The sequence below is a fragment of the Dendropsophus ebraccatus genome, chromosome 2, assembly GCF_027789765.1.
Source record: "Dendropsophus ebraccatus isolate aDenEbr1 chromosome 2, aDenEbr1.pat, whole genome shotgun sequence".
Taxonomy (NCBI): domain Eukaryota; kingdom Metazoa; phylum Chordata; class Amphibia; order Anura; family Hylidae; genus Dendropsophus; species Dendropsophus ebraccatus.
The window spans coordinates 158,175,337-158,196,498 of record NC_091455.1 but is presented as its reverse complement, the minus strand read 5'-3'; the positions used below and the strand labels follow the sequence as shown (position 1 = coordinate 158,196,498).

The window sequence follows — 21,162 nt, the reverse complement described above, 5'->3', positions numbered from 1 at the left end:
GTTTTAAGCGTGCCCTAAAGACCTATCTCTTCAGGCGTGCTTATAACATTTCGTAATCTCGTCTCCCTTTGCTATCCCTTCTCCATCCTCTCTATAACTTCTTCGGTGCTAGTTACACTGTCCTTGTCATCTGAGCTTAGAAAATGGCTTGTGACTGGCTTGCCCAGCCGCCTATAGGCACTTAGAGAATCCATGTACAATGACTGGAACATTGACAAATAAAGCACTTGTTGCCTCTCGTGTTACTCCCAGTCATCCTAGCCTGTAAGCTCTTGAGAGCAGGTCTCTAATTTGTTGTTGTAATTTATTCCTTGTATAATTTAATATATAACCTGTAACGTATTTATATATATTTAAATAAGCGCTGCGGAATCTGTTGGCGCTATACAAATAAATATTATTATTATTATTATTATATGCTGGGAGTTGTAGTGCCTGCAGCTGTTGTAGTTGGATTCTAGTTTAAAAGTTTGCGCTAGTGCATGTAGTGACCGCGGGGCTGTGTCAGTACACTACCGCAAACCATACTCTGACCCATTTAGACCCAAGGCTCTGCACACTATAGAAGTGATTACAGTGCAGTTACTAATGACTCACAGGTGACGTCTTCTCCGATTGCCGTTGCTCACTTTTTGCTTTCTTCTCCATCTGGCGCAGCCATCATGAAGACTTCTCCAACCACAACTCGTCTTCAGGCGGGCAGCTGAGGGTGACTGGGGAAGTGAGGCAACTGGGAGTGACTGGGTAGGGGAGGCAGTTGGGGGTGGCAGGGGCAGGGGAGCAGTTGGGGTGACAGGGGGAACAGCTGGGGTGACAGGGGGAACAGATGGGGCGACAGCGGGAACAGATGGGGCAACAGGGGGAACAGCTGGGGCGACAGGGGGAACAGATGGGGTCACAGGGGGAACAGATGGGGTGACAGGGAGAGGGAAAGAAGCTTGGGAGCAGCTGGGGTGACAGGGGAAGCAGTTGGGGTGATGGGGGAGGGAGAGCAGCTGGGGTGATGGGGAGGGGGAGCAGCTGGGGTGACAGGGGGAGAAGCTGGGGGGCAAGGGGAGCAGCTGGGGCGACAGGGGGAGGGGGAGAAGCAGGGGGAGCAGTTGGGGTGACGGGGAGAAGTGGGAGTAACTGGGGGGACAGGGGGAGCAGCTAGGGGGACAGGGGGAGTAGCAGGGGGGGCAGGGGTAGTAGCTGAGGTGACAGGGGGAGCAGCTGGGGTCACAGGGAGCAGCTAGGGGTGGCAGGTGCCAGTGGAGCAGCTGGGGGTGGCAGGGAGAGCAGTTGGGGGTGGCAGGGAGAGTAGTTGGGGAGCAGCTGGGGGTGGCAGGGGGAGCAGCTGGGGGTGGCAGGGGGAGAAAATGGAAGGGCAGGGAGAGCAGCTGGAGAAGATGGGAGCGCAGGGGGAGACGATGGGGTGGCAGCTGAGGTGACAGGCAGAGACAATGAGGGGCATATAGAGAAGCAGAGGGAGCAACCGGGGGGCAGAGGAAGCGGTCGATGAGCAGGGGGAGTAGCCGGACAACAGGAGGAGTAGGGGGAACAGCCGGGGGGCAGAGGCAGAGGAAGACCCCTTCCCCCAATGCAGGGCTGCGGTGAGCTTCCAGCAGAGAGAGCCTGTGTCACACTGGCCGGAAGCTCACAGTGCAGCCCCGCAGTGCCCGAACTTCCTCCCTGCTTGGCGGCGCACATGATGTGACGTCATCGCGCTGCCGCCAAGCAGGGAAGAAGTACGGGTACTGCGGGGCCACACTGTGAGCTTCCGGCCTGTGGGACACAGGCTCTCTATGCTGGAAGCTCACCCTGGCCGACCCATCGACACCGCCCCCCTCCCTCCCAGGGACGGACGTCAGCGTCGGCAGATGGGGGGGGAAATAACGGGGAAAAAAAACGTGTCCTGCGGGTGCCGCCCTAGTCACCGGAGTGCCTAGTGGCAAATACGGCCCTGCGTATGGGTGCTGGTGCATAGAAAAAGAGGACAGAGTCCCAGTGATATCAAAAATAGAACAGCTTTTACTGTACAGTCTTTAAGTAGTACAATACACTTTGGCAGAATAGATAAATCTTTACATAGACTTTAGTGTTTAACTGGTTGTGCTTGAGGAGGTGCTGGAGAAGTAGAGTAGAAGAGAGGCAGTTGTAGCGGTGCTTAGAAAGCTTGGAGTAGAGGATAAAAGTTTGTTGAGGGAGTCCCAACCCAATATAGCAATGTACTCTGCCAGAACTTAGAGTAGAGAATACTTGTAGAGTGAGTTTACTTGTACCCGTGTTTAGACTTTGGTCTGACCACCTTGTGCCCTACATAGTCAAGTGTCCCATACTAATAGGGTGATACAAGCCCCAGTCAAGGTTTTCTGGGTGAAGCTAAAATTGGGGGGTCCCAGTTACCTGCACTGCGAGATAGGATACGTAGACTTTCCTTGGTAGCTTTGTCCTATGTAGGCTAATTTCACTTGTATATCAGGATACTGCCCTGCACTTTTTAAACTGGTTCATGGCATGGGTAAGTGCGGTGCGGGACTGATTGATGGTTATTATCAGTGCTACTGTACAGCTCAGCCAGAGATGGTCAGTGCTAGTCCAGCACACAGGTGTGATGTTGGTACCTGCTTTGTGTTGTGGCTGACTGTGCTCCCGAAAATGGTCAGTTACCTGTGGGGTTTGCGTGAGTCCCTTGGGATCTTGTCATGGTAGTCCTAAGTGGAAATTGACCCACCCGGACTGAAATCTGGATAAGACTAAGCTGCACTTCCACCTACCATGGAACTCCTTCCACAGGAACTTGTAGTGTATGTCCCTCTGTGAATGGTGGGGAAGTGTGTGACCTATAGGTCAATAAACACGTAGTGCACATAAAACAGTAACACATTACCTTCCTCAGCTGTGCAATACATAAGAATACATATAAAAAATACTGACATCTAGTGGTGAAACTATAAAAATGCCTTCATCACCGCCTAACCTAGAGAAAAAAGCTTTTGCGACAGGTGCTCCTGTTCCTGGTCTCTTCTTCCTTTAATGCATAATAGATAGAGTAGAAGTACAGGAAGAACTAGTTGTCTCGAGCTGCATCTGAACACACTCGTGTCTTGGACTAGACTAGAATGAACTGCACTTCTGGTCCCGGTTAAGGGTCCTGGCAGAAGCCAGGCCCTGGCTTGGCTACAACAGGGACGTTTGCTCTATGTGTCCTTCTCCCATAAGAATCCTACTAGAACTGAACTTACTTCCTCCACCAAGTAACAATTTCCTACAGGGGCTAAGTAATCTACCCTGTGAGTGATAGAGAACTTGTAATGTCATGGAGTTTGTTCTCTAGATTCCTTATATGTGTATTTAACGTCTCAGTTCCTTTATAATGAGAAAAGTTGGCTTTTCTCCTTTCCTCCAATGTAAATTCTCCATTCAATTGAATTTATATGGGCCTTTTTATAACAAAAGGGGTTATCTGGTAACTATATAAAAAATAACAAACAGCCTATGCTTACCTCTCCGCGCTCCTCTGGGGTCCTCCCTTGGTGTCTTTGGGTCCCATGCTGAATGCTTCTGCCACCACTTCCGAGACAGACTCTTCTCAGAAGTGACAGCCTGCTCAGTCAATCAATGACTGAGATGGCACAGCACCATGGCCAGTGTTGGGCTAAGCAGGCTGTTGCTGCCAAGGCGGGCTGTGGAAAAGGAGGCTGTTGCATTCAACGGGGGACCTGGAGACATAGTGGGAGGACCCTGGGGGAGCATGGAGAAGTAAGCATAAGTTCTTTGTTATTTTTTAAATACCTTCAATGATATAGAAGTTTTCCCTAACTGAATATGCGCTATTAACTGAGACAGCGCTATTAGTAGGGCTTGTTTATTATGTTCCTCTGTGCCCCTACCTGCTTGAAAATTTTTATTTTCTTTGGACTTCTCCTTTAATGTTTCTTATTATGGCCTCTATAGTGGTACTGGAACCATATAGTCTTTGTCCACTAGATGGCGGTATTTGATCATAAATCAAGATTTTGTTGCCTTAGGAGAACTTAATAAGTTCTCTAGTTTTCTAGTATTTTTAGTAACTATACTTTTGTATTATTATTATTATTATTACCCCCATCCCCCAACTCCTAAACACTACTGTTCTGGGCATGAGTGCCTAATGGCAAATACAGCTCTAACTGATGAGATTCTGCAGACTTATGTACCCACACCTGCAGGCTCCTCTTATGACCAGACAGAACAGGAAGTCTCAGCTTAGTTATGGATCTAGTGGTAAGAATGAAAATTGCAAGATTTCAGGATTATTTTAACATAAGATCTAGCATTAAGATAATGTAGTCTTTGGCCACAAGATAGCAGTATTTGATCAGAAATGAAGATTATGTAGCATTACAATATATTTACACGCTGTACAAAGGCCATTCCACCGTGAACAACCAGTATTTAACGCTACCTACACTCAGAATCAAGGATCATGATCATTATTCCGGCCATAGGTAGCATTAAACAATGGTCGTTCATGGCAGAATGGCCGTTGTTTGTACAGCATGTGAACATAGCCTTCGAAAGGTTTTTATTGATATGAGCTTTGTTCTCCTAAGTCTTTTTATAGGTATTTACTTTCACAATTGCTTTATAATAAAGTAAGTTGGTTATTTCCTTCTCCCCATTAATTCTCTGTCCAATTCAATTTACAAGGGTAGTTCACCCCCAAAAAATTTCAATCAGTTGGTGCCAGAAAGTGCCAGAGATTAGTAATTTACTTCTATTGTAAAAAAAAATCTTCCAGTATTTATCAGCTGCTGTGTGTCCTGAAGTGGTATTCTCACAAGTCTGAAGAGTAGGAGAAGTAGGAATTTGCTATTGCTACGGGCAGTTCGGGCAGAAACCCTAGTGTGGAGAAAATAATTGTTTGCAAGCAGACAGGGGCAGATGGGAACATAATAATAAACACTACTCACCACTCCTGTGAACCCCCATGGGTAGAGGTGAGTAGAGGTCGTTTTATCTATATACCCCTACCTGTTTGAAAACTTTTATTTCCTCCATACTTCTCCTTTAACCCCTTAACAACATTTAACAACAGTTAACACCCCCCGTGCTTACGATCGCCGCTATTGGCTGATCAATTCACCGACCACCATTACTGTAAAAAGTAATGGTGGTCACGGTGCCACCGGCCCGATCGGCGTGAACGGCCGGCCGGCCGGCCGTTGACGGCGATCGGGCCAGTGGCACGGCGATCAAAGTCCCCCAAAATAGTAAATACCTGCTCTGGACCCCTCAGCTAGGTAGCTGAGGGGTCCAGAGCAGGTATTTGTACATTACTCACCTGTCCCGGGGTCCTGATCGGCGTCTTCTGGGTTCACGGCGTCCTCCATCTTCTCCTTCGGTCTTCGACTCTTTCCGGCGGTCCCCGTCGTCTTTTTTCGGCTATCTTCGGCTCCAGCCTCGTCTTTTTCCGGATTTTGCGCTCTGCTGCCCCCTAGCGGCTGATATGTGTAATACACTTATCAGCAGCTAAAGGGATATTCAGAATGTAGAAAAAGTTTTGGGTTTTTTTCCAAATTTTTTTTTTTCTATTTTCCGCACCCTATCGCCGCTGAGTGTTGATCAGCATCGCACGAAAGTGCGCTGCTAATCAGCAACTCCTCCTTTTTGGCGTAGGGTGTTTTTTTCTATATCCTACTGCCACGGTCTGCTGATAAGTGCCGCACATAAGTGCGGCATTTATAAGCAACGCCTTTGTTGGCGTAGGTTTTTTTTATACTTACTGTAAAAAAAACACGTAAAAAACACTACATTACACCACACTACATTGAATAAAGTTTAACACTACACCACTACATACCCCATATACTAGTCCCCGTATAAAGATGGCCCCCAGGGTGTTTTCGGCGTCAGAGGGATACGTTATTATTGCCTCCGACACCGAAACAGCCAGTGAGGATGAATGGGGGGATCCTTCTTTCCTCCATTCAGCCTCATCCTCCTCATCATCCGGTGACGTGTCTGGGGGTAGCGTAGCGTACGCTGCCCCCCAGACACGTCTTTTCCGCCAGTACCGTCCCAATAAGAGATGACGGTATGGCATGAAATTCTCCAAACTCTGTGAGCATACCTCTGGGTACTCTTACAGATTTAGAGTGCGTGCACACTGCGGAATGGCGAAGGATAACCCTTTGTGCATTTCGCAGCTGGCACCCACCGGCGGACTAATGCGGGCGCATGTCTCTACCCGTGTCATAGACTCCATTCTATGCACAGGCGGATTCCATCGTCCATCCAAAGAATGAATACGTTGGACGGAGAGCGGAATCCGCCCGTACATAGAATGGAGTCTATGACACATATGGAGACGTGTGCCTGCATCACTCCGCCGGCGGGTGCCAACTGCGGAATGCACGAAGGGTTATCTGTCGCGATTCCGCAGTGTGCACGTACCCTTAGAGTGTATGTAGGAAGGGACACCCGAATCCAGCCCCCAGATGCCCCCAGATGCCCCCTCCCCCCCATCCTCGGAACAAGTGGGAAGATCGTCCGGGAACTGATCTTCCCACTGCTGGATAAAGGTTACCACCTGTACGGGGATAACTTTTATACCAGCACCCCCTCTTCCAGTCCCTCGCTGCCCTGTAGCTTGCGGCACGATCTGAACATATCAGAAGCAGTAATAGCGCCCTTATATTTAGCAGCTATGGAGCGGCCCCAGCGCTTCTGGATATGAAGGACCCTGTATCGCACCAGGACAACATTTTCCAGGTGACATCCCCCACACTGGAGAAAGGGAGACCCCAGAAGAAGTGCAGAGTGTGGCGTAACAGGGGGATCAGGAAGGACACCATCTTCCAGTGTGACACCTGTCCTGATCACCCCGGCCTCTGCATACTGGATCGCTTCAAGGCGCACCACACGTCATCGGAGTTCTACATTATCTCAATTCTGTCCCTTATTCCTATTTCAGGGGTCACGTTGATCCAGGGATTATTCTGATCGCCAATATGGAGTCGGGAAGGAATTTTTCCCCTGTGATGAGGCTACTGTCGTCTGCCTCACGAGGGTTTTTTGCCTTCCTCTGGGTCAACACAGGTTGAATTTGATGGACACCTGTCATTTTCAACCTTATAAACTAATAATTGGCCTAATACCCCCAAATAAATTAGAATTGTCCCTTTTCCCCAGCTAAGTAGGTATGGCCGCCATTCCCATTAGAGGATGCCATGATGCAATTACAAAGCCTCTGTGCGGCCAGGACAGTAGAAACCCCCCACAAGTGACCCCATTCTGGAAACTATACCCGATAAGGAATCTAACAAGGGGGGCAGCGGGGATATGGCCCCCTGGTGACGGCCACATTTGGGACGTGAAAATGAAAAAAATCGTATTTTTTATTTTCTCGGCACATGTTCTACGTAAGTGCCCGTCACCAGTGGGGTCCATATGCTCACTGCACCCCTTGTTAGATTCCTTATGGGGTGTAGTTTCCAGAATGGGGTCACTTGTGGGGGGTTTCTACTGTCCTGGCAGCACAGGAGCTTTGTAAATGCGACATGGCCTCCATCCTCCATTCCAGCCTCTAAATGGCGCTCTGTCCCTTTGGTGGCTTGCCCTGTGCCCATATGGCACATTATGCCCACATGTGGGGTATTTTCGTACTCAGGGGAAACTACCCTACACGTTTTGTGTTCATTTTCTTTTTTAACCCCTTGTGGAAATGGAAAAAATCAAGGCTAGACCAACATTTAGTGTAATTTTTGTAAAATTTTTACTCTAAATCATTAATCTTGTCATGATTTTTTCATTTTCACAAGGGGCTAAAAGATAAAAAAAAAAAACACTAAATGTGTAGCGCAATTTCCCCTGAGTACGGAAATACCCCACATGTGGACATAAAGCGCCATGCGGGTGCAGGGTAAGCCTCCGAAGGGAAGGAGCGCCATTTGGTTTTTGAAGGCTGGATTTGGATGGAATGGATTTTGAGGGGCCATGTTGCATTCAAAAGGCCCCTGTGTTGCCAAGACAGTTGAAACCCCCCACAAGTGACCCCATTATGGAAACTACACCCCTCAGGGAATGTAACAAGGGGTGTAGTGAGCATATGGACCCCACTGGTGACGGGCACAAATGTGGAACAATGTGGCGTGAAAATGAAATATTACATTTTTTACACTATAATGTTGGTTTAGCCTTGAATTTATCATTTTCACAAGGGGTTAAAAGAGGGGAAAAAAAAACAAAATGTGTAGAGCAATTTCCCCCGAGTCCGTAAATACCCCACATGTGGACATAAAGCGCCATGTGGGCGCAGGGCAAGCCTCCGAAGGGAAGGAGCGCATTTGGATTTTGGAGGTTGGATTTGGCTAGAATGGATGATGAACGCCATGTCGCATTTACAGAGCCCTCGTGCTGCCAAAACACTGGAAACCCCCCACAAGTGACCCTATTCTGGAAACTGCACCCCTCAGGGAATCTAACAAGGGGTGCAGTGAGGATATGGACCCCTTGATGACGGGCACATTTGTGCCATGAAAGTGAAAAAATGAAAATTTTCCCTTTCACGTCACATTGTTCCACATTTGTGCCCGTCACCAGTGGGGTCCATATGCTCACTGCACCCCTTGTTAGATTCCTTGAGGGGTGTAGTTTCCAGAATGGGGTCACTTGTGGGGGGTTTACAGTGTCTTGGCAGCACGAGGGCTCTGTAAATGCGACATGGCCCTTGAAATCCTTTCCAGTGAAATTCAGTTTCCAAAAGCCAATTGGCGCTCCTTCCCTTTGGAGGCCCGTCCTGCGCCCCCTTGGCGCTTTATCGCCACATGTGGGGTATTTCCGTACTCAAGAGAAACTGCGCTACACATTTTGTGTCTTTCTTTTCCTCTTATCCCTTTAAGAAAATGAAAAATTGAAGGCTAGAACAACGTTTTAGTGTAAAAAATAAATGTTTCTATTTTCACGCCATATTGTTCGGAAAATCTGTGAAGCACCTGTGGGGTCCAAATGCTCACCGCACCCCTTGTTACATTCTTTGAGGGGTGTAGTTTTCTAAATGGTGTCCCTTTAGGGGTGTTTTTTAGGTTTTGGCACCCCAGAGCCTCTGCCAACCTGAAGTGGTACAGTCAAAAATGACCAAATATAACGGAGGCATTGAAATTCACTAGGCGCTCCATTATATCTGAGGCTTGTGGTTGCGTCAAATAGCGCAATAGGGCCACATATGGGGTATTTTTATAAACTACAGAAACGGGGCAATAATTATTGGGGTGCATTTCTCTGGTAATAGGTTTATAATTATGAAAAATATTGGATTACAATAAAATCTCTGCACAGAAAATTAAAATTTTCTAATTTCTTACACACTTGGCTTTTATTTCTGTGACTCCCCTAAAAGGGTTTAAACACTTTCTGGATATGCTTTTGCAGAGTGTGGGGGTGCAGTTTCTGAAATGGGGTGCTTTGTGGGGCTTTCTAACATACAGGCCCCTCAAATACACTTTAAACCTGAACAGGTCCCTAAAAATATCTGATTTTGAAATTTTACTGAAAATTTGGAAATTTGCTGCTAATGTTTTAAGCTTCCTATTGTCTAAAAAAAATGAAAGATCGTTTAATAAATGCTGCCAACATAAATTAGACATGTTGCTAATGCTATTTAATATATAATTTATGTGGTATAACCACTTTCTGTATAAGCAAAAAAGTTTCAAAGTTGGAAAAATGCATTTTTTCACATTTTTTCACATTATTTGGGGGTTTTTTCATAAAGATTCGTTATGAGTATCGACTCCAATTTACCAGAAATGTAAAGTACAATATGTCACGAGAAAACAGTCTCAGAATCAGCCGGATAGGTAAAAGCATCCCGAAGTTATTAATGAATAAAGTGACACTGGTCATATTCATAAAATTTGTCTCTGACATTAAGGCCATTTCAGGCTCTGTCCTTAAGGGGTTAATGTTCCTTAAAGGGGTTATCCAGCGCTACAAAAACATGGCCACTTTTCCCCTCTCTTGTCTCCAGATTGGGTGGGCTTTCAAACTCAGTTCCATTGAAGTAAATGGAGCTTAATTGCAAACCACACCTGAACTAGAGACAAGAGAGGGCAAAAACTGGCCATGTTTTGTAGCGCTGGATAACCCCTTTAATGTTGCTTCTACATTGGTATTAGAACCATATAGACTTTGTCCACTAGATGGCAGTATTTGATCAGAACTCAAGATTACACAGGTCAACAAAAAAAAAAAAAACTGGTGTCCAAAATATTTTAATGATTTTGGGGTATTTTTGGGGTGCTGATTCTGAATATGCTATCAGTTTTGCCAGATTGGCTCAAGTTTTTTTTCATGTCTTGTTCATTTTCGAAGATTACTTTCTAAAACTAGTTAAAATAAACTAAAATCAACATTTACTTTGTAAAATTTATTTTATTCATGACAATAGCAATAAAGTTAATGCGCGTGTAGCAAATTACATCTTTTTTTTTTTTTACACATTTCACGAAAATTCTCAAAAACTTGAGCCAATCTGGCAAAACTGATGACATATTCAGAATCAGCACCCCAAAGTTACCCTAAATTCGTTGAAATATCTTTGGCCCCAAAAATGCTGTTGACCTGTGTTATTTTTGCCATTTTTTTTTTACAATGGCTTCAATACACTTTATAGTAAGTAAGATGTCTGCTGCTTTTCCTTTGGCCCTGGCTGTGTCTCCTAATGACATTATACATCCGCAGCACCTGTCTCCCCCATCTTTCTCCTCTCGTTTCTGCTGCTGGAGATTAATCTGATGCCTTTGCCCAGGGCCATGTTTCCAGCTTGAGCTGCCCTAGACATTTGGTCTGAATACACCCCATTCAGTGAATCAACAATTCTTTTGAATTTGTCATAAATACACAGTAAAGACCGCTTGAGTTACATGTATATTTTATTGCAGATTCAGTGTAAATCTCACCTTTATACACAGAAAGTCTTCAATCACAAATTTAGAACATAACGAGCCGCTGCGGCTGCAAATCTGAAGGGAAGCGCTTTGCTAGGCTCGGCCATCAGCTTGTCACCCAGCTGCAGTGCAGCTTTTATCCGAGTGCCTGGAAAAGCTGGATCCAAGAAACTGGGAGAGGTTTCCCAGGACTGGATCCAGGCCCAGAGTTCTTAGGCTGCAGCAGGGGCCAATTAACTTTACTATGGGCCCCGGGCTGTAACTATGGCGGCACTAAATAAAATCTTTTTCCTCCATAAAGTAGCGTGTAAAGGACCTGTGGTGACATCATTGTTACATGAAAAGGTCCTTTAATATATTCTCTAATGTTACTGCATTGTCTACTGGCTGCAGTTTTGCCCTGATTTCTGCAAAGTTGTGGTAAAAAGCAGCGATTTTTATGCAAATCATGACTGAACATAAGTCTGTTTGGGGGGCCATGGGCCCCCCAGGAGCCCAGGGCCCCGGGCTTCCGCCCGAAACTGGCCTGTTATAATCCACTACTGGGCTGCAGCCTGAAAAGTGCTTCGCTAGCACTTTAAATTTGCTCATTCCTAAAATCTTGCATCCAGTTTCTCCAAATGAAGAAATTAATTTTGTAACAGCCCTCAGCATGACAGTAGCATGTATATCAAATTAATGTGTGTGTGTGTGCAGGGGCGCCGCAATCATGAGGCGACCTGAGTCGTCTGCCTCAGGCGGCGCCACCAGCTGTCTTCATGGGGGCGGCATTCAGTGGCAGATTATAATATGAGCGGTTCGGGCGGCCGCCCACATTATAATCCGCCACTGATTGTACCATGTACCGGAGTCCCCCCGCGCCCGGACAGCATCTGTAATGAGATGCTGTGAGCGGGGGAGACTGTATTCATAAGCGCCGCGGTGTAATAAATCAGCCGCGCGGTGCTGTTACTACAGCGCGGCGCTTATGAATACAGTCTCCCCCGCTCACAGCATCTCATTACAGATGCTGTCCGGGCGCGGGGGGACTCCGGTAAATGCATTCCACGTCCGTGATCCGTCAGGATCACGGAACGTGGGAATGCAGCCTTAGTCCCCCGGCTGATGTGTGGCTGCCGGAGGTGTCCCATCCTGTCTCCGGCAGCGCGCGCATCAGAGAGATCCCCGTGCGCCGGAAGTCACAGCCACAGGCACACGGGGAGCTCTCTGATGCGCGCGCTGCCGGGGACAGGACGGGACACCCCGGGCAGCCGCACATCAGCCGAGACCAGACCAGAGAGGCTCGACGGGGGAACGGATGGCAGGTGAGTTGTGTGCTGTTTTTTGTTTTTGTTTTATCTGCTGTGCAGGGGGGGGGGGAGAGGGGGGGGACCATCTATAAGGTAGGGGGGGAAGGGGACCATCTATAAGGGAGGGGGGGAAGGGGACCATCTATAAGGGAGGGGGGAAAGAGGGGGACGATCTATAAGGTAGGGGGGAAAGGGAACCATCTATAAGGGAGGGGGGAAAGAGGGGGACAATCTATAAGGTGGGGGGGGAAGGGGACCATCTATAAGGGAGGGGGGAAAGAGGGGGTCGATCTATAAGGTAGGGGGGGAAGAGGGGGACGATCTATAAGGGGGGACCATCTATAAGGAAGGGGGAGAGGGAAGAGGGGGACCATCTATAGGGGAGGGAAGGGGACCATCTATAAGGGAGGGGGGAAAGAGGGGGACCATCTATAAGGGGGGGACCATCTATAAGGGAGGGGGGAAAGAGGGGGACAATCTATAAGGTGGGGGGGGAAGGGGACCATCTATAAGGGAGGGGGGAAAGAGGGGGTCGATCTATAAGGTAGGGGGGGAAGAGGGGGACGATCTATAAGGGGGGACCATCTATAAGGAAGGGGGAGAGGGAAGAGGGGGACCATCTATAGGGGAGGGAAGGGGACCATCTATAAGGGAGGGGGGAAAGAGGGGGACCATCTATAAGGGGGGGACCATCTATAAGGGAGGGGGGAAAGAGGGGGACCATCTATAAGGGGGGGGAAGAGGGGGACCATCTATAAGGGAGGGGGAAAGAGGGGGACCATCTATAAGGGGGCATCTATAAGGGAGGGGGGAGAGGGGGACCATGTATAAGGGGGGGAGGGGGACCATCTATAAGGGAGAGGGGACCATCTATAAGGGAGGGGGAGAGGGGGACCATCTATAAGGGAGAGGGGACCATCTATAAGGGGGGGGAAGAGGGGGACCATCTATAAGGGGGGGGGGGAGAGGGGGACCATCTATAAGGGGGGGAGAGAGGGAAGAGGGGGACCATCTATAAGGGGGGGGAGAGGGGGACCATCTATAAGGGGGGGGGAGAGAGGGAAGAGGGGGACCATCTATAAGGGGGGGGGGAAGAGGGGGACCATCTATAAGGGAGGGGAAAGAGGGGGACCATCTATAAGGGAGGGGGGAGAGGGGGACCATCTATAAGGGAGGGGGGAGAGGGGGACCATCTATAAGGGAGGGGGGAGAGGGGGACCATCTATAAGGGGGGGACCATCTATAAGGGAGGGGGGAAAGAGGGGGACCATCTATAAGGGGGGGGAAGAGGGGGACCATCTATAAGGGAGGGGGAAAGAGGGGGACCATCTATAAGGGGGCATCTATAAGGGAGGGGGGAGAGGGGGACCATGTATAAGGGGGGGAGGGGGACCATCTATAAGGGAGAGGGGACCATCTATAAGGGAGGGGGAGAGGGGGACCATCTATAAGGGAGAGGGGACCATCTATAAGGGGGGGGAAGAGGGGGACCATCTATAAGGGGGGGGGGGACCATCTATAAGGGGGGGAGAGAGGGAAGAGGGGGACCATCTATAAGGGGGGGGAGAGGGGGACCATCTATAAGGGGGGGAGACAGGGAAGAGGGGGACCATCTATAAGGGGGGGGGAAGAGGGGGACCATCTATAAGGGAGGGGAAAGAGGGGGACCATCTATAAGGGAGGGGGGAGAGGGGGACCATCTATAAGGGAGGGGGGAGAGGGGGACCATCTATAAGGGAGGGGGGAGAGGGGGACCATCTATAAGGGAGGGGGGAGAGGGGGACCATCTATAAGGGGGGGGGGAGAGGGGGACCATCTATAAGGGGGGGGGACCATCTATAAGGGGGGGAAGAGGGGGACCATCTATAAGGGGGGAAGGGGGGGACCATCTCCTAAAAGATCAGCACCCTCCTCTCCTGACATCCTCTGTGCTGCTGTGACCTCTCCTAAAAGATCAGCACCCTCCTCTCCTGACATCCTCTGTGCTGCTGGGACTTCTCCTATAGGATTAGCACCCTCCTCTCCTGACATCCTCTGTGCTGCTGGGACCTCTCCTATAGGATTAGCCCCCTCCTCTCCTGACATCCTCTGTGCTGCTGGGACCTCTCCTATAGGATTAGCCCCCTCCTCTCCTGACATCCTCTGTGCTGCTGGGACCTCTCCTATAGGATTAGCCCCCTCCTCTCCTGACATCCTCTGTGCTGCTGGGACCTCTCCTATAAGATCAGCCCCCTCCTCTCCTGACATCCTCTGTGCAGAAAGGGACCAAACATTATGTTTATTGGGGACAACAGTGGGGGGGGGGCAGTAGTGGATTATAATGTGGGCGGATTGACGGGGGGGGGGGGGGCGTCATTCTATAGTTCGCCTCGGGCAGCAGAGAGGCTAGAATCACCCCTGTGTGTGTGTGCATACCTCCCAACCGCCCCGGATCAAGCGGGACGGTCACAATTTGGGGGTGATGTCCCGCTGTCCCGAAAAGGCCCCCCGTGTCCCGCAGGCGTCCCTGAAGCCATCTGACAGTGTGAGCGGCTGCTGACAGTGTCATGTGGCTTCAGGGACGCGGTTTGCATAAGCAGAGAACTTCTGGAGCAGCCGGCTGCATACACAGCTCAGCTGCTGCCCCGAAAGCTCTCTGCTCCAGCCCCGCGGTACCCGCTTTCCTCTTCTCTCCTGTTATCTCCTGTGTGCTGCCGCGGCTGCTGCTGGTGACGTCACAGGTCAAGGAAAGGTCGGAGAGAAGATGAAAGCAGATACCGCGGGGCTGGAGCTGTGAGCTGTGGGGGCAGGGAGCTGTGTGTCAGGCTGCCTGCTCCTCTCCTGCAGTGTCCCTGACCTGTGACCAGCTGGGAGAAGACAGACAGCCGGCTGGGATCTGACTAGGTGAGTATATGTTGTTTTTATTATTTTCTGTCAGGGATGGGTCTTCAGTGGGATTAACTGGGGAGGGGGTTACTACAATAGGATTAACTGGGGAGGGGGGTTACTACAATAGGATTAACTGGGGGAGGGGGGATTACTACATTGGGATTAACTGGGGGAGGGGAATTACTACAATAGGATTAACTGGGGAGGGGGATTACTACATTGGGATTAACTGGGGAGGGAGATTACTACAATAGGATTAACTGGGGGAGGGGGGATTACTACATTGGGATTAACTGGGGGAGGGGAATTACTACAGTGGGATTAACTGGGGAGGGGGATTACTACATTGGGATTAACTGGGGAGGGGAATTACTACAGTGGGATTAACTGGGGAGGGGGATTACTACATTGGGATTAACTGGGGAGGGGGGTTACTACAATAGGATTAACTGGGGAGGGGGGTTACTAAAATAGGATTAACTGGGGGAGGGGATTACTACATTTGGATTAACTGGGGAGGGGGATTACTACAATAGGATTAACTGGGGAGGGGGATTACTACAATAGGATTAACTGGGGGAGGGGGATTACTACATTGGGATTAACTGGGGGAGGGGAATTACTACAGTGGGATTAACTGGGGAGGGGGATTACTACATTGGGATTAACTGGGGAGGGGGATTACTACATTGGGATTAACTGGGGAGGGGGGTTACTACAATAGGATTAACTGGGGGAGAGGGGATTACTACAATAGGATTAACTGGGGAGGGGGATTACTACAATAGGATTAACTGGGGGAGGGGGGTTACTACAATAGGATTAACTGGGGGAGGGGGATTACTACATTGGGATTAACTGGGGGAGGGGAATTACTACAGTGGGATTAACTGGGGAGGGGGATTACTACAATAGGATTAACTGGGGAGGGGGATTACTACAGTGGGATTAACTGGGGAGGGGATTACTACAGTGGGATTAACTGGGGAGGGGGGATTACTACAGTGTGTCCTGGGGGGGGTTACTACAGTGTGTCCTAGGGGGAGGGCTTACTACAGTGTGTCCTAGGGGGAGGGGGGTTACTACAGTGTGTCCTAGGGGGAGGGGGGGTTACTACAGTGTGTTCTAGGGGGAGGGGGGGTTACTACAGTTGGACCTTTGGGGAGATGGGGGTTACTACAATGGGATATGGAGGCACAGAGGGTTAATGTGAAGCAGATGAGGATGATACTGGAGACAGGATCTTTTGTCTTGCAGATGGCCGGAGAGGTTTTCAAGATGGCCGTGCATGATGGAGAAGAACCACAAAAGTGATCAACAAGAGAAGACGTCCCCTGTGAGTGACTGAATAACTGCACTATAATCACCTATAAGGTCTGCAGGTGTACAGCCTCATCTACTGCTATATGGTCAGTGCTGAGGAACAGTACTGCTCTGTGTATAGTAGATGTTATGCAGTAATAGTATGGGGGGGATAAGTCACTATGCGGTGAAGATCTGGTGGTAAAATTTGTTTCCTATATGATGGTAATAGGCAATGTGGGCGTTGCTATGGGGGCGTGGCCATAGGGACGCGGCACATTGCCGTGACTGTCCCTCTTTTCTCCGAGGAAAAGTTGGGAGGTATGTGTGTGTGTGTGTGTGTGTATTTTTTCTTTCCCTCATTGAGTTCTTTTACAAGTGCCTAATGGCAAATACAGCTCTGCCTGTGCTGTTCACAACCACACCTTCTTATCACTACAGACAGAGCTGGTAGTCTCACTTTAGGGTCCATTTACACAGAAAGCGCTACAAAAACATGGCCACTTTTCCCCCTCTCTTGTCTCCAGTTTGGGTGGGGTTTTGAAACTCAGTTCCATTGAAGTAAATGGAGCTTAAAGGGGTAATCCAGCGCTACAAAAACATGGCCACTTTCCCCCTACTGTTGTCTCCAGTTTGGGTGGGGTTTGAAACTCAGTTCCATTGAATTAAATGGAGCTTAATTGCAAATCACACCTGAACTGGAGACAACAGTAGGGGGAAAAGTGGCCATGTTTTTGTAGCGCTGAATAACCCCTTTAATTGCAAACTGCACCTGAACTGGAGACAAGAGTAGGGGGAAAAGTGGCCATGTTTTTGTAGCGCTGGATAACCCCTTTAATGGTATGGACTTTGTTCTTATGAGTCTTTATACATGTATTTATTTTTACAATTGCTTTATAAGGTAAGTTCAGTTCACAGTGGCCTTTTTTTTTTTTTTATCAAAGTTGGGTCTTTCAAGGAGAAGTCCAGAGAAAATAATAATTTGCAAGCAGACAGGGGCAGAGGAGAACATAATAAACACTACTAACCTCTCTCCGCGCCCCAGAAGTGCTGTATTACAGGCTCCAGGATCCTCGTCAGAACAAATTTCCCCTGAGATTGAATGTTGTCACGACTCGGGAGGAAATGCCCCACCCGGTTTAAAGATTGCCCACTCAGCCAATTAGTGACTGCAGAGTTGTCTCACTCCAGTCACCAATTGGCTGAGACAGCAATCCATCAGCCGAGTCGTGACATAGCTGGATTAGGGTATAACTGAGTTTAGAGGGGTACTGGAGCGGTGAGACAGAGCAGGAGAGGTTTTCTATAGGTTTTTCTGACATGGACAGAGGTGACAACAGAGAGCACTGTGTCCGACTGGAAAAAACACACCACTTCCTGCACAACATATAGCAGCTGATAAGTAATGGAAGACTGGAAATTTGTAAATTACAAATCTCTGGAATTTGCTGAGACCAGTTGAAATGGCTTCAACACTGGTATATGGTTCAACACTGGTATTAGAACCATATAGTCTTTGTCCACTAGATGGCAGTATTTCATCAAAAATCAATCTAGTATTCAATCTAGTATTTAACTTCACAATTCCTTTGTAATAAAAGGAACTTGGACTAATTACACCCCATTAGGGCAATCCAACAGTTTTTTGCATGCATTTGTCACAAACCCCTTGAGTTACATGCAGATTTGTTGTTGCAGATTCAGCATAGATCTTACCTTTATACACAGAAAGGGTGGGTTCACACAACGGAATTCTCGCGGATAATATCCGGGGAATTCCGTTGTCTGTCCGCGCGCACGGCCGCGTGCCTTTCCGCTGGCTCCATAGACACCATTCTATGGCCCGGCGTATTCTGCTATCCGCCGAAAGAAGTAACATGTCACTTCTTTCGGCGGATAGCGGAATACGACGACCCATAGAATGGTGTCTATGGAGCCAGCGGAAAGGCGCGTGGCCATGCGTGCGGACAGCCGACGGAATTTCGCGGAGTTAATCCGCGAGAATTCCATAGTGTGAACCCACCCAAAGTCATCAATCACACATTTAGAACATAATGAGCCGCTGCAGCTGCAATTCTGCAGGAAATTATGGCATCAGTTCCAGACATTGAACTTCTAGTTAGTTGTAGATCTAGTGAATCTAATAAAGAATAAAAATTGCAAGATTTAAGGATTATTTTATAATATAGATCACAACAATAAGTAATTTTTTTCATTGTTATTATTATTATTATTATTATTATTATTATTATTATTATTATTATTATTATTATTATAATTATTTTTACTAAGGCCTCTATACTGGTGTCAAGACAATATAGTCTTTGTCCACTAGATGGCAGTGTTTGATCAAAAATGCAGATTATGTTGCCCTTGTAATTTGTTATGATCAAGACTGTGTTCTCATGAGTCTTTGTATATGTATTTAGAATTGTTTTCTAATAAACTAAATTGGTTATTTCCTTCTCCCTCATGTACATATTTAGTCCAATTAAATTTAAAAGGGCATTTTTATCAACGTTGGGTCTTTAAAGGAGAAGTCCGGAAAAATAATAATTTGCAAGCAGAGAGGGGCAGAGGAGAACATAATAAACAATACTTACCTCTCCCCTCATCACAGACTTCAGGATCCCAGCTGGAACTAATTTTCCCCATTCCCAGTCGAGCAGTGACGTCACTGGAGCAGGGGATCCCTGAGCCCAGCAGGGGCCCCGAATCAGTGAACAGCGCTACAGACACATGGGGAGAGGTGAATAGGGCTTGTTTTTATTTTCCTCCATGCCCCTACCTGCTTGGAAATTTTTTTTTTCTCCGGACATCTCCAATATTGTTTCTTATTATGGCTTCTACACTGGTATTGGAACGATATAGTGCTTGTCCACTAGGTGGCAGTATTTGATCAGAAATCAAGATTATGTTGCCATTGTCTCTCACAATGGCTTCTATACACTTTTTAGTAAGTAAGATGGCTGCTGCTTTTCCCATTGGCCCTGGCTGTGTCTCCTATTTCCAGGTTGAGCTGCTATAGGAACTGGGACCAAATACACCCTATTAGGGCAATTCTTGCATGCATATGTCACAAATGCACAGTAAAGACTGCTTGAGTTATACAGAAAATTATCAATCACAAATTAAGAACATAATGAGCGGAAATCTTGCATAACGTCCAGTTTCTCTAAAGGGAGAAATTGATTCTTGATTTAACAAATGTGTGTATATATGTATTTTTTTCCCTACCCCCATCCCCTCAACACTGCTACTCTGGGCACAATGGCAAATACAGCCCAGTCTGTGCCGTTCACAATGAGATTCTGCAGACTTACGCACCCAGCGGTGGGTTATACTGTGTATTAGGTGTATTTAGGGGGATTATCACACTGAAATATATATAGCTCTGAGAAGAATGTTCTGCCCCTAATGCTGCTAAGCTCCGCCGCTTGGTTGTGTTTATCATCCTTATTGGTTATCCATACGGTGCGTTTACACAGACAGATTTATCTGACAGATCTTTGAAGCCAAAACCAGGAGCAGACTATACACAGGGATCAGGTCATAAAGGAAAGACTGGGATCGATCCTCTTTTTAAATCCAATCCTGGCTTTGGCTTCAAAGATCTGTCAGATAAATCTGTCTGTGTAAACGCACCATTAGTTCACCCTATATGTCTTTTTGCTTATTTTTTTTATTTGAAACAAGTTTGATATTATTGTTTACACCTTTTACTGTTTCTTTTCTAGGTTTAATATGTCTGATATCATTTGCATTTTCGCTTATTTTTACAATGGGATCTGGAAATTATTGGCTTCAAATCTTTGACACTTTTACGGGTTCTTTGACTCTTTTAGTGGTTGTTTTCTTTGAAGTTATCGCTGTTACATATGTGTATGGCATTGACAGGTAAAGTACAGTTTGCATTTTTAAATGTAATATATTATAGTTTAACGGCCAATAAGGAAAATCCTAGCAAAATTAGACAAAGTTATGTGTTATATGCAATTTGTTAAAAAAAAAAAACAAACAAACATATGGTTAGCATTTTTGTAGCTTTATCATAATATTAAAGGGAGAAACTAGTCATTAGGCCTTATTCCCTTGTTCCGTGATTCATGGAAGCTACATTTTTTAATAGAAGTAAATAACAAATATCTGGCACTTTGTGGCACTAGTTTATTTGAAAGAAAAAAAAACTTTTTTGATGAACAACCAAATTAAGAAGTATATGTCCCTATAGCCCATGGGGCACTGAGGATGAAGGTGAGTTTGTTACCTTGATCCTCTGTGCCATTTTTGAATATTAGTAATTTCATATACTAATAAGGCGGTCAGCAGTGACGTCACTCCATTGCTCATCACTGCAGTGCACCACATGAATATTCATTAGAAGGGGCGCTCCGGCTGGGGGCGGATCGGTCCACTGAGGGTGGTAATCCTGGCTTCAGTGCACCTAACCACCTCATTAGCATATACTTGTCATGACGACCCACTGTGAGTTCCTCTGTTCATCCGGATCCAATGGGGGTTGTGTGTTTGTATCCATGGATAAACAATATACAATAACCCATGAAACCCACATGTTTCGTCTCTAGGCAACGTCATCAGGAAGATGTGGCATCAACCACCACGCCCTACTGGGCTTCCTTGTATGTGCTGGTAACACTGGTCAGTTAGTAACCAATCAGTTCCCAGTTTATTGATATGCTGCTAAAAAATAACAGCCAATAGGCATCAGAGGGAGTGTTTACATGTCTAGGAGTACTAATCACATACTCCCCTCTAATTACATGTGGAGATAA

General features: G+C 47.3%; 1 protein-coding gene across 1 annotated transcript in view; it reads left to right on the top strand.

The window, feature by feature from the left end:
• LOC138784192 (sodium-dependent neutral amino acid transporter B(0)AT3-like) overlaps positions 1-21,162 on the top strand; it is a 138,162-nt gene that overhangs the window by 110,194 nt on the left and 6,806 nt on the right. Inside the window, exon 11 of the mRNA XM_069959702.1 lies at positions 20,107-20,266. Within this exon, the coding sequence (XP_069815803.1) occupies positions 20,107-20,266 (160 nt within the window). The remainder of the gene's footprint in view (positions 1-20,106; positions 20,267-21,162) is intronic.